At 45.2% G+C, this 12,614-nt stretch overlaps 1 protein-coding gene across 1 annotated transcript; it reads left to right on the top strand.

Moving 5' to 3' along the window:
- Positions 1 to 6,188: 6,188 nt before the first annotated feature.
- LOC123164356 (ubiquitin carboxyl-terminal hydrolase 2) lies at positions 6,189 to 12,535 on the top strand. The gene is made up of 4 exons (XM_044581788.1): positions 6,189 to 6,369; positions 6,990 to 8,354; positions 9,153 to 10,083; positions 11,833 to 12,535. The coding sequence occupies exons 2-4, from the start codon at positions 7,001 to 7,003 to the stop codon at positions 12,065 to 12,067; spliced, it is 2,520 nt and encodes an 839-aa protein (XP_044437723.1). The 5' UTR covers positions 6,189 to 6,369; positions 6,990 to 7,000; the 3' UTR covers positions 12,068 to 12,535.
- Positions 12,536 to 12,614: the final 79 nt, after the last annotated feature.

The following is a 12,614-nucleotide window of genomic DNA, read 5'->3' as shown; positions in this document are numbered from 1 at the left end:
TCGATTCAACTAAATTTGGAGAAACAGGCACCCGCCAGCCACCTTTATGCAAAACTAGTTGCATGACTGTCGGTGGAACCGTTCTCATGAATGTGGTCATGTAAGGTTGGTCCGGGCCGCTTCATCCAACAATACCGCTGACTGAAAATAAGATGTTGGTGGTAAGCAGTATGACTATCACCGCCCACAACTCTTTGTGTTCTACTCGTGCATATCATCTATGCATAGACCTGCTCTGATACCACTGTTGGGGAACGTAGCATGCAATTTCAAAAAAATTCCTACGCTCACGCAAGATCTATCTAGGAGATGCATAGCAACGAGAGGGGGGAGTGTGTCCATGTACCCTCGTAGACCGAAAGCGGAAGCGTTTGACAACGCGGTTGATGTAGTCAAACTTCTTCTCGTTCCGACCGATCAAGCATCGAACGTACGGCACCTCCGAGTTCTGCACACGTTCAACTCGATGACGCCCCTCGAACTCTTGATCCAGCAAAGTGTCGAGGGAGAGTTCCGTCAGCATGATGGCGTGGTGATGGTGATGGTGAAGTGATCCATGCAAGGCTTCGCCTAAGCACTACGTGAATATGACCGGAGACGTAAACTGTGGAGGGGGCGCCGCACACGGCTAACAACTATTGATGTGTGTTAGAGGCGCCCCCACCCCCGTATATAAAGGGGGAGAGGGGAGGAGGCCGGCCCTAGGCGCGCCCCAAGTAGGAGAAGTCCTACTTGGGATCCTAGTAGGATTCGCCCCCCCCTTTCCTTTTACCGGAAGGGGAAAGGGGAAGGAGAGAGAAGAGGAGAAGGAAAGGGGCGCCGCCCCCTCCCCTAGTCCAATTCGGACTCCTCCCTTGTGGGAGGCACTCCACCCCTATGTGGGCTGGTGTGCCTCCTTCCTATGGCCCATATGGCCCATATCTTCCCCCGGGGGGTTCCGGTAACCCCCCGGTACTCCGATATGTACCCGATACAATCTGAAAAACTTCCGGTAACCGAATACTATCATCCAATATATCAATCTTTACCTCTTGACCATTTCGAGACTCCTCGTCATGTCCGTGATCTCATCCGGGACTCCGAACAACATTCGGTCACCAAATCATATAACTCATATAATACAAATCATCATCGAACGTTAAGCGTGCGGACCCTACGGGTTCGAGAACTATGTAGACATGACCGAGACACCTATCCGGTCAATAACCAATAGAGGAACCTGGATGCTCATATTGGTTCCTACATATTCTACAAAGATCTTTATCGGTCAAACCGTAATGACAACATACGTCATTCCCTTTGCCATCGGTATGTTACTTGCCCGAGATTCGGTCGTCGGTATCTTCATACCTAGTTCAATCTCGTTACCGGCAGTTCTCTTTACTCATTCTGTAATGCATCATCTCGCAACTAACTCATTAGTCACATTGCTTGCAAGGCTTATCATGATGTACATTACCGAGAGGGCCTAGAGATACCTCTCCGATACTCGGAGTGACAAATCCTAATCTCGATCTAGGCCAACCCAACAAACACCTTCGGAGATACCTGTAGAGCATCTTTATAATCGCCTAGTTACGTTTTGACCTTTGATAGCACACAAGGTATTCCTCCGGTATTCGGGAGTTGCATAATCTCATAGTCAAAGGAATATGTATAAGTCATGAAGAAAGCAATAGCAATAAAACTTAACCATCATTATGCTAAGATAACGGATGGGTCTTGTCCATCACATCATTCTCCTAATGATGTGATCTCGTTCATCAAATGACAACACATGTCTATGGTTAGGAAACTTAACCATCTTTGATTAACGAGCTAGTCTAGTAGAGGCATACTAGGGACACTATGTTTTGTCTATGTATCCACACATGTATCAAGTTTTTGGTTAATAAAATACTAGCATGAATAATAAACATTTATCATGATATAAGGAAATATAAATAACAACTTTATTATTGCCTCTAGGGCATATTTCCTTCAAGCACTACCCATTGGGCCAACGCCAGCAAAAGGTGCTCTGTCCAGTAAAAAATCAGTAAGTCAGATTCACTATGAACTCACATCGAACACCCTTTTCTTCTTCGTCCCCCCTTCTCGACCAACGCTGCTATCGCTGCCGCTTGACCATGCCGCTCTTCGCCGCCGGAACTGCGCGGCCTCCGCCAACTCCGGCAAAGGAGGTGAGATCTCCCCTCCCCCCGCCCCCTCCCCCCGCGAATCTTCTTCCCCTGGCGGATCTGGTCTAGAAAATTACTTTTGATAGATGGAGTAGATGATTGGTTTATATATCAGTGGATATGGTAAATGCGCGTCTCCCTCCGGTGGCGGATCTGAGCTAGTTTAGTAGAAAATGATATATTTAGTAGAATGTATAGAATGTGTTATGTGTAGAATGGGAATTTTGGTACGTAGTTTCCTTAGAAATGTGCACTGAAGAAATCAGGGCAAATCCTCATGTCCAATTTTTTTAGGCTCATAATTTGTTATAACTATCATCTGGTTCTAGAAGAAATAGAAAATAGTATTGGAAGTTAAAAGTCTGGCACTTGTCGAGCTTTTCTATCGATTGATCCTCTATAACCAACATATTTAGTTTGCTATGCAATTTGCTGTTGTAGGTCACCACATGCTATCTAGTTTAATTAGTTCTATACATTGCAATATATGAACTACTTTACATTTGTGTCAATATTCATGATATGAAATTGCATATTATCTTGATCGTATACGCGATGTGTTTGTAGGTCATGGCCAATTCTAGAGGCAACAACGAGTCGGTGTGCGATGTGGACATGGCCAACAATGAATTCTTAGACACTTATGAGTATGTCACCAAGATCGTGCAAGGGGCAAATGACGAGCTAAAGGTGGAGATTAAAGAGCTACACAAGGAGACTATTCGGCTCGTTAAGGAGACTAATCAGCTTAGGGACGAGAGGGATAAGCTCATCGAGGATCAGGATAAACTGAAGGAGGAGAGGAGGCTCCTCAGGGCTGAGAGGATTGACCTGAAGATGGACATAGATCATTTTAGAAGAGAAGGACATGGGGATAGAAAGAAGCTTCGCCAGCTGGGAATACTCCTTGATGAAGATTAGTTTTTAAGTAGCTAGCTAGTTTATCTTATTAGTTGATGATGATCGAGTAACTAGAGTACTTGAGTGAGCAACTTTTGTGAAGTTTAATATCAACTTGTTGAGTTCATGAGCCTCTTCTGTAATGATTATCTATTAAGTAAGTACCTAGTGTTGATGAGTATATTGTGTTCATTAGTATCTATTAAGTAAGTAGCTAGTGTTGATGAGCAATTTATTATTGCCAAAAAACCATTTGCTGGCGTTGGACAAGTAGGCACGCCAGAGTTAAGATGAACTTAGTGCCGGCGCTGGACTGGTGATACGTGAGAACGATGTAGGATACTGCTGACGTGTCCTCCAACGCCACCACTATTTTTTAGCAATGGCGCCATATTAGTGGCGTCGTGTGTCTACGCCGGCAAGGCAGTTTTTGGCACGCCATAGCTAGGCTTTTCTCCACTAGTGCAAGTGACTCTTTCTACGCATTCAAGATGGACCTTTCAAAATCTTATGACCGTGTGGACTGGGTGTGCTCACTAAGTTGGGTTCCAACCCCAGATGGGTGAGTTGGGTCATGGCGTGTGTCACTTCTGTCCGTTATGCTATAAAAGTGAATGGTGAGCTTTCTAAGGAGTTCTCCCCTTACAGAGGTTTACGTTAGGGTAATCCTCTTTCTCCCTACCTGTTGCTCTTTGACGTCGATGGTCTTTCCAGGTTACTGAAGAATGCGGTAAATAAGGGTGAACTCAGAGAACTAAAGATTGCGCGTTCTGCCCCTGGGATATCTCACTTAGTTTTTGCTGATGATATTACCTATTTTCAAAGCAAATAGTCAGCAAGCTTCTGTGGTAAAAATGGCAATTCAGGAGCTTGTTAGGAGCACAGGCCAACTGGTTATCCATGAGAAATGTTCCATCCTTTTCAATTATGATATGAGTGCCCTGTAACTAGGTTGGAAGAAGTGAAGGAAGTTCTTCGTGTCCAAAATTGTACTTTGAGGAGAAATACCTAGGGCTCCCCATGCCGGAAGGGCGGATGAAGGCTGAGAAGTTTCAGCCTATTAACGATAGGCTCAGCAAAAGACTCTCAGACTGGAATAAAAAATATATGGCCATGGCTGCAAAAGAGGTTCTCATCAAATCCGTTGCTCGGGTGCTTCCCACTTATACGATGAGTGTGTTCAAGATGCCAATGAGTTTCCATGAAGATTATATGAAAGTCATTAGGCAATTCTTCTAGGGGGGAGGAGCAAGGATAGAGGAGGGTTCATTGGGCCTCTTGATAATGCTTGATCAAACCTAAAACCCAGGGGGGAATGGGTTTTCACGACACTTGTTGCTTCAACCAGGCTCTCTTAGCATGACAGGCTTGGAGATTAATCCAGTCGCCAAAGAGTTTATGTGCCCGCCTCTTCAAAGCAAGGTGCTACCCTAACGGCAATGTCCTTGATACAGTGTTCTCTGGTGAAGCATCACAAGCGTGGAGGGGAATCAAATTTGGTTTGGAGCTATTAGGAAAGGAGTAATCTGGAGGATTGGAAATGGAAATTCCATCTGTATTTGGAGGGACAATTGGATTCCTACAGAACCATCCCTAAAAATTATTGGCAACAGGAAACGGTCCAAGACTCGCAGAGTGTGTGATCTCTTCTTACCTGAGAGTAAGGAATGGAATGAGGAGTTGGTGAGAGAGGTGTTTTGGCCAAATGATGCGGAGGTGATCTTAAAGTTAAAGATCCCTATACATGAGATGGAGGATGCTCCGGCTTGGCACTATGAATCATCCGGGCATTTCTCTGTCCATAGTGCCTACAAGCTGGCATATAATTTGAAGCACTGTAATGACAACCAGACCGGAAGTAGCAATGCTCCTAAGGGGGACAGGAATATGTGGAAGTTGGTGTGGAATGCTGATATCCCAAACAAGGTCCGATCCTTTGGTTGGAGGTTGGCCTGTGATAATCTTCCTACAAAGCAGAACAAATGCAAAAGGAATCTGGAGATAGATGGTGCGTGCAATATATGTGGTATGGCAGATGAGAACAGTTTTCATGTTGTTGTGGAGTGTACCAAAGCCCGGGCCTTACGAGATCAGAGGGTGCAGGATCTTCCGGAAGAAAGGGTTTTTAATTACTACGGGCTGATTGGCTTCTAATCCTCCTTGCAAAAATCAAATCAAGGCAGCGGGGTTTGGTGCTTCTAGTGTTATGGCGTGCTTGGTTCCTTCAAAATGATGTGGTCCACAACCAAGGGAAGCGCTCCATTATAGATTCGGTTAGATTCCTGCAAAACTACATTGTGACTTTTTCGGGTGAATGCCCCGCCACTGATGATAAGGAAAGAAGTCGGTTGATGCGACTACTCCCCGGAAGTGCCATATGCCAGTGTTGAACAAATCTAGACCAAGCCTTGCGGGAAAGTCTAGTTGGACTAGACCTCCAGTGAGATGGTTGAAAGTAAACACGGATGCTGCGTTTGTAGCCAATTCGGGTGAATCTAGTGCTGGGTACATTATAAGAGATTACATGGGCAGACTTGTTAGAGTTGAGGGCGTAAAACTCCATGCCTGTGCGAGTATCGAAGAGGCTGAAGTTTGTGCGTGTGTCACTGGGCTGAAGGCTGCTCTTGAGTTAGGAAATGAAAAGATCATCGTTGAATCTGATTGTGTTGCGGTTATTTCGAACATTTCGTCCCCTGCAACCCCTTTAGCAGCTTGGAGAGAGCATTATATAGTGATTAGGGAACTTCTGCAAGATAGATCGAACATTGTCTTTAGAAAGATAGGGAGAGGTGGCAACAAGTTTGCTCATGAATTAGTCAAGCTAACCCAGATCGGTGGTAGGGGGGCTGTCTATATGGTCCAACTACCACTGGATTTGGCATTGCTGGTGCTATCTGATTGTAATGACTGTGATGATATTTTAATATTGCAATATTTCCCTAAAAAAAGAATGATTTGGCTCATTAAGAAAAGTTGAGATCATGTTGGACATGGGTCTCCTGAACTAGGCCCAGCGGGCCTGGCCCGCTGCCACACGCATTCACGGACTCGTGATCTTGTTAGAAGGAGGATTAGCGCCGTCAAAGGGGTCCAAAGTCCAAACCCCAAGCAACATTTCCTCAGCCAGCCCAACAAACCCGCCCCGGCGCCGCCGTCCCCGACCAGCGAAACCGCCTCCCGCTCCTCCCCACCTCCCTCCTCCTCCTCCACCCTCTCTCGGCCTCGTCGCGGACGCCTCCTCCGGCTGCTCGGGTTCTTCCTCCAAGGCCCTCTCCCTCGCCGTCTCCTGGTAAGCCTCGCCTCCCCAGTCCCCCCCGAACCCCGCGTCGCTGGGTACGCGCGTGCTTGGCTTGCTTGCTTGATCCCGTGGTGTTGGTGGACCTGTGGGTTTCTCTCTCGGTCCCCGAATCTGATCCGCGGCGCCGCTCTTGTGTGTTTCTCCGCCGCAATACTCGGATTCTTCGTGTGTTGACGGGGGAGGTTTTCCTTGTCCTCCGCCTCGCTGGCGTTCTCGGTTGCTTTTCCGCCGTAATTAAGTTGCGAAGCTCTTGATGGTTGATGCTCGCTACCGGAATGTTGGATTTCTTCTCGACTTGCTGGTGAAGTTTTTCTTCTTCTCGTTTTCCGATTCTTCAGGATTTTTGCTTCAGGAAAGTTCATGGCGCTGCTAACTCTTGATGCTCGCTAGCGGAATGTTCGATTTCTTCTCGACTTGCTGGTCGAGTTTTTTCTCGTTCTCAAATTTCATGGCGCTGCTAACTCTTGATGCTAGCTGCGATTCTTCAGGGTTTTGGCTTCAGCAAATTTCGTCTGTTTGTTTCTCGTCCTTGGTTCAATCTCTAGTCCGTACGGTTCTGTTTGGGGGTTCAGAATTCACTTGACTCACTCTTGTTGTTTCTTAGTTTCCAGCGACAGGCGTGATGGTAGAGGAAAAGAGGGAGAGGGCGGAGGAGGCGTCCGACAGCCCGCAGAAATCCCCGCGCCTGGACCCGCTGGCTGGTCCTGGCTGCAGCGACGCGCCTGCGTCTCCGACGGAGTCGAGCGACGAGTGGCCATCGTCCGGGGAATGGGAGGCGGGGACCAGCAGCGACAGTACCGGCGACAGTATGGACGACGGCGGGCGGTGCGAGCACATACGCTTCGACCTGGATATGGTGGTACATGATCTCAAGGTCGCAAACCAGGTCCTCAAGGAGCCTCGGAAGTGCCAGCGTCGTAATTGCAAGACGACCTGGGAGGGAGCCAGTGAGGACGACCAAGGGATGATGAAGTGCATAGACTGCGCCTATTTCTTCTGCTCTGGGTGGCCGGTGGACAGGGAGGATCCGCAGGGACACGCCCGCTGGCACGCCGGCGAGCACCAGCATTGGGTTGCTCGGTGGTGCGATGAACCGAATTTGGGATACTGCTTCATGTGTTCACGCCCTATGAGGCTCAGTGACTGGAGCGAAGATGACTATGCAGTGGCGGCCAGAAATGAAAAGGATCAGCAGATGCCGGGGGATAGCGTTGCAAAGGATGGCTGGGGATCGGTGTCCGGCATTGCAAAGGATGAGCGGCAAAGGGTGCCCAGAATTGCAATGGACGATGTTGCGTCTGGGTATGCTAATGGCGATGGCCACGTTATCAGAGGGATGCCGAACCATGGAGAAACATGCTACATGAATGCAACGCTGCAGTGCCTCCTTGCGCTTGGTAAGCTGAGGACAAAGATTCGAAGTCCAGATGCTCATTTGGGGAGCATTGGTCTGCACCTGCGGGAGTTGTTCGTAGAGACACGCATTTCGAATGATGCCAGAGGCATGCTGGACCCATCCATGATACTGACAGCTGTGCGTGAGCGTTATCCGGATCGGTTCGAGGCCTGGAAGATGGAAGACAGCCATGAGTTCCTTCTGTCTTTATTCAATATTGTGGATGCGGAGGTGGAGGAGGAAAACGGTAGGCATGTCTTGGAAGGGGGTGAAGTGTTTCCTACATTTAACGTTTCTCTTTTCGGGGGTCAGCTGTTTGAGACCACATCCTGCCAAAGGTGCCCGCCTAGTGATCCTAAAACCGTTGATTTCAGTGAACTCTATTTGTCACTTCCAGAGAAGGATCCTCCAGCCAGAGTCGTTGCATCACCACCAAGGAACAAAAGCCACGGATCTCAAACCGACAAGAGTGATGAAGATAATAAGATTCAAACAATTGCTGAAGGCAGTACTTCTCCTATTCCCGGTTCAGGATTGGGAGATGGGGCAATGGAGAAAACCCCCAGGCCTTTGCAAGTTGGTAAGTCTATGCGCTCCTGTACTCAACTTAAAAGGCAATGTTGAGCATCTGAGATCATACAACTTTTGAGGAAAGAATGCAGGAACATGCGGAATTGGGTGATCTACTAGTATTATTTGCTATTTCTCTGAAAACAAGCAAATGGTACTTTTTGGAATGGAGCTTCATTACTAGCTAACCAGAGAAAACTGTCTGGACTTTACACATGGATAAAAGAAATAGCAGGAAAATCTTTTTGGGTGACTACATAATATCTGACAGGATGTTTCAGCAGTTTTAACATGGCAAAGGTGTTCACCGTAGTGTAGTAGTTCAAACTGCCATGGGAAGACCAGGATCTTGAGTCCTTACCATCATACAGTAGGTGTTACTCCAAATGGTTGGTCAACTTAAGTGTGTTTGGATACTGTCGGAAAAAAATAAACAGCTTAAAGTGTGCACAATTGTTATGATGGTAATTGTTATGGACGTTTTACACATGGATAGAAGAAATAGCAGGATAACCTTTGGGGTGGCTACATAAAATCCGACAGGATGTTTTCAGCAGTCTTAACATGGCAAAGGTGTTCACCGTAGTGTAGTAATTCAAACTGCCATGGGAAGCCCAGGGTCTTTAGTCCTTACCATCATACAGTTGGTGTTACTCCAAATGGTTGGTTAACTTAAGCGTGTTTGGATACTGTCGAAAAAGATAAACAGCTTAAAGTGTGGACAATAAAGATTCTATGCAAAGGATGAGTGAGGGCTTCTGGTTGCATGGTCTTGCTAATACTAAGCCCTGTATGTTTGAATCTGCAGATTCTAGTGAAGTGAAGGATGTTGTACACGGTCATATGCAGACTCAGAAGAATGATGTCCCACAAGAGATCAATGAGGTGCCAATAGAAATTTTGGATTTCATTCCTGAATTATTTGATGACACTGAAGGAATGGAGGAAACAACAATAGATTCTCGCAATCCAGAAGATAAGGAGACGACTTACTCAGTAAAAGTTACTACCAAAGAAAAGGAGGAAGCTCAGAGCAGTGATATTGTTCATGATGAGGCCGAACATATGAACTCTCTTGTGTCGATTGAGGACTGCCTGGAACTGTTTGCGCGTCGAGTGAAGGAACGTTGTGAGAACTGTTCCAAGGTTGCTGAACAGATCATGGCAAGCACCAATATAAATACGACTGTTGATGGAGATCAGACTGAGCTGTCAGACAGGAAAACATGCCCAAGTGAGCGATCTAGTGACTGTAATAGCTTGTCCGTAGAATCTCCAAGTAGGCAACCATATCGTTCAGATGTACCTCATCAAGTTATACTCTCTGAAAACATAACTACTGAAGAAATCACTTCAGGGACGAGCTGTGGTGAAAAGGACTCCGCCTCTTGCAGCACAGCCAATGAAAAAGCTGAAATTGATCAAGGTGTACAAGAAGCTGGGCTTCCAGCTGATAAACAGACTGACCTGCTCGGTGCTCAGGATAGTCCGGATACCAGCACTCAAAATCAGGGTTGTACGAAGCAGGCAATGCTGGATGGTCATATTGCCCAAGAAATGGAGGAAAACCAAAATGAGCAGAAAGATGGCAACAGTTGTGCAATTCGAACACAGTTGATTAACAAGCTACCAGCTGTATTAATCATTCCATTCAAGAGATACAGCAATGATCTTTCTAAACTGAGAGGGCATGTGAGCTTTAAGGAGATTCTTCATCTTGGACCATTCATGGACCCCAGGTACCGACTTCTCACACTTCTACACAGCCATATGTAATACCTTTCTTCTATGTCAATTCTGATAAGTTTCTGATCTTTAAGTAAGCAAATAACTACTTTGTTTCATAGTTTCTTCCTACTTGCCATAGAATGCCTTCTCTTTGAAAGAAAAAAAATAAGAGATTTAAAAGACGCTGGCATTGTAGATCAAAGGATCATTCAGACAGTACATTTTTCATGATGTTCTCGTTGTGTATGGAATATTGTGTACTGTGTGCACATTAGTTTTTTTTAATCTTGATCAGTAGATATCTGAAATAAGCAGGCTCTTAAGATTGGGCAAATGAATGATTGGCACACATAGTGGTAATTTCCTGGCACGATCATCTTAATTTTCCTTAGCAGAGTTAGGTTAGGATATCTTCACTCTTGTTTCTCACTGGAAGAGTAACATGATTTAGATTAAAGAAATGTGAGCAAACAAAACCAGTCTTATAGTTACCAGGGAAAGATTTGTTATCAAATCAGCAAGACAATCTAAGGGCATGTTTGGTTTATGCCCAAGGTTGCCCTACTAAAAGGTTGGCCAGCCAAAATTTTGGTTGAGGTTTTGCTTGCCCATGAGTTGGCCAAAATTGGCTAGAAAAATAAACTAGAGTGGGCAAAAAAGCGTGGGCATTCCAAAAAGGTTGGGAACCATCAGACAAGTCCAGGCTTTTTTTTCATGCCAGAAAATTAATCGGGTAGACTTTGGTCACAATCCGGACATACCCTGAAGCTGCATCAGTCTAAACTGCATTTCCAATGCATACAGTGTTAATTTGTGCCTTTGAACACAACTTGCCCATTTAACCATGTAGTCTTGCAATCACATCTATTTCAGTGCTTGTGGGCTCCAACTCTTGTAAATGCCAATAGGTAACAGCTATCCTATTTATTTATTTGTTACTCCCTCTGTAAACTAATACTCCCTCCGTCCTAAAATTCTTGTCTTAGATTTGTCTAGATACGGATGTATCTAATACTAAAACGTGACTTGATACATCCGTATTTAGACAAATCTAAGACAAGAATTTTGGGACGGAGGGAGTATAAGATATTTTAGATCACTAAAGTAGTGATCTAAAAGATCTTACATTAGTTTACAGAGGGAGTATTTGCGAAAAGCTATCCTATTTTTGTTGCATATGAAAAAGGAAATATGGTGACAATTTGAGTGAAACTAGTTTGGACCATGTACCATGCATTTTGCGATTTGAGTATCAACTGAATTTTAGTGTTCACTCAGACTCATTTGGACCAGAACCATGTACATTGATTGAAACTAGTTTTTTGTATAATGATATAATTATTTTTGAATATGTATCAGCTATACTGGCTGTCTGCCACAAATTCTATTCAACGTAGCAGTGTATCACTGGCGAAGTTAGGGTCATGTTCTAAACTTATCATACCATGAAAAGTTATTATGGTGACATTTTCTGGTCTTTTTGGTGGTTATGCCTAACCTTGACCACTTTTATTTTTGTCGAAGTTATTATAGTTCTGGATTAGTATTTTCAACGTTAGATGGGTATACATCTTGCAGTGGCCTTAATTTCTTGGTATTCGAATCAGTCACTTAAGTGCTGTCTGTTTATCTGATAGAGTATGCATTTTGTTGTTTTCAAGAAAGACAGGCCATTGTTGGTACTCGAGCTAATCATCGGTTTCTTGCTAACTGAAATCCTTACAGATGGGTTAACTATTTTGATTTTGTCTTGCCTTCAGTTCTGAGGACAAAGATAACTGCAGCTACCGTCTAGTTGGTGTCATTGAGCACAAAGGGCATCAAATGAATGGAGGGCACTACATTGCTTATGTGCGGGGGGCAGGTCACAACCATCAGAGCAGTGGTTCTTCCTCATGGGTTCGTGCAAGCGATCTCGACATCAAGGAAGTCTCCCTAGAAAAAGTTCTCGGCTGCGAGGCATACATGCTTTTCTACGAGAGGATGGAGGACTGATGCATGTCCGGCATTGCACCCAACTAAGCAATCAGAAGGGCACTGACAAAAGAAGCAGAAGGTGTTTTGATGGCCTGGTGTACCGTCCTACTTACATAGTCACCCAACTAAGCAATCAGAAGGGCACTGACAAAAGAAGCAGAAGGTGTTTTGATGGCCTGGTGTACCGTCCTACTTACATAGTCTATAGAGTCTGTCGTCCAGTCCAATTTTGTTGATTTTGGCGGGCTGGGTCATTGCAGTTGCATGATTTTGCATTGGTTGCAACTTGTAGCGTGGTCAGCTGGAGAGAAGCATTTTTTTTCTGTCCATGAAAGTATAGTAATTCTTGTCAGAACGACATGGGATAGGTACGACACTGAATATTTTTTGTGAGAAACGAGATTGAATACACGTAGGAAGACACTGGATATTTTTTGTATTCTGCAATTAGATACACCTCTGAAAATAAGCATGCAGGGTTCTGAACTTGTTTTTTTTCCTGGATGGGGAGCATGCTCTGAGAACTTGCTGCCTTACTGAACTGGTAGGCTGAAGCTGATTTCGT

Source organism: Triticum aestivum, chromosome 7D (assembly GCF_018294505.1).
Source record: "Triticum aestivum cultivar Chinese Spring chromosome 7D, IWGSC CS RefSeq v2.1, whole genome shotgun sequence".
Taxonomy (NCBI): domain Eukaryota; kingdom Viridiplantae; phylum Streptophyta; class Magnoliopsida; order Poales; family Poaceae; genus Triticum; species Triticum aestivum.
This window is presented reverse-complemented; position numbering and strand designations above follow the sequence as displayed.

Excerpts from the sequence above, each read along its gene's own strand:
- LOC123164356 (XM_044581788.1), top strand. The coding sequence starts at position 7,001 with ATGGTAGAGGAAAAGAGGGAGAGGGCGGAGGAGGCGTCCGACAGCCCG. Across the intron at positions 8,355-9,152 it reads CCCCAGGCCTTTGCAAGTTG|ATTCTAGTGAAGTGAAGGAT; the intron begins GTAAGTCTATGC and ends TTGAATCTGCAG. Across the intron at positions 10,084-11,832 it reads GGACCATTCATGGACCCCAG|TTCTGAGGACAAAGATAACT; the intron begins GTACCGACTTCT and ends TCTTGCCTTCAG.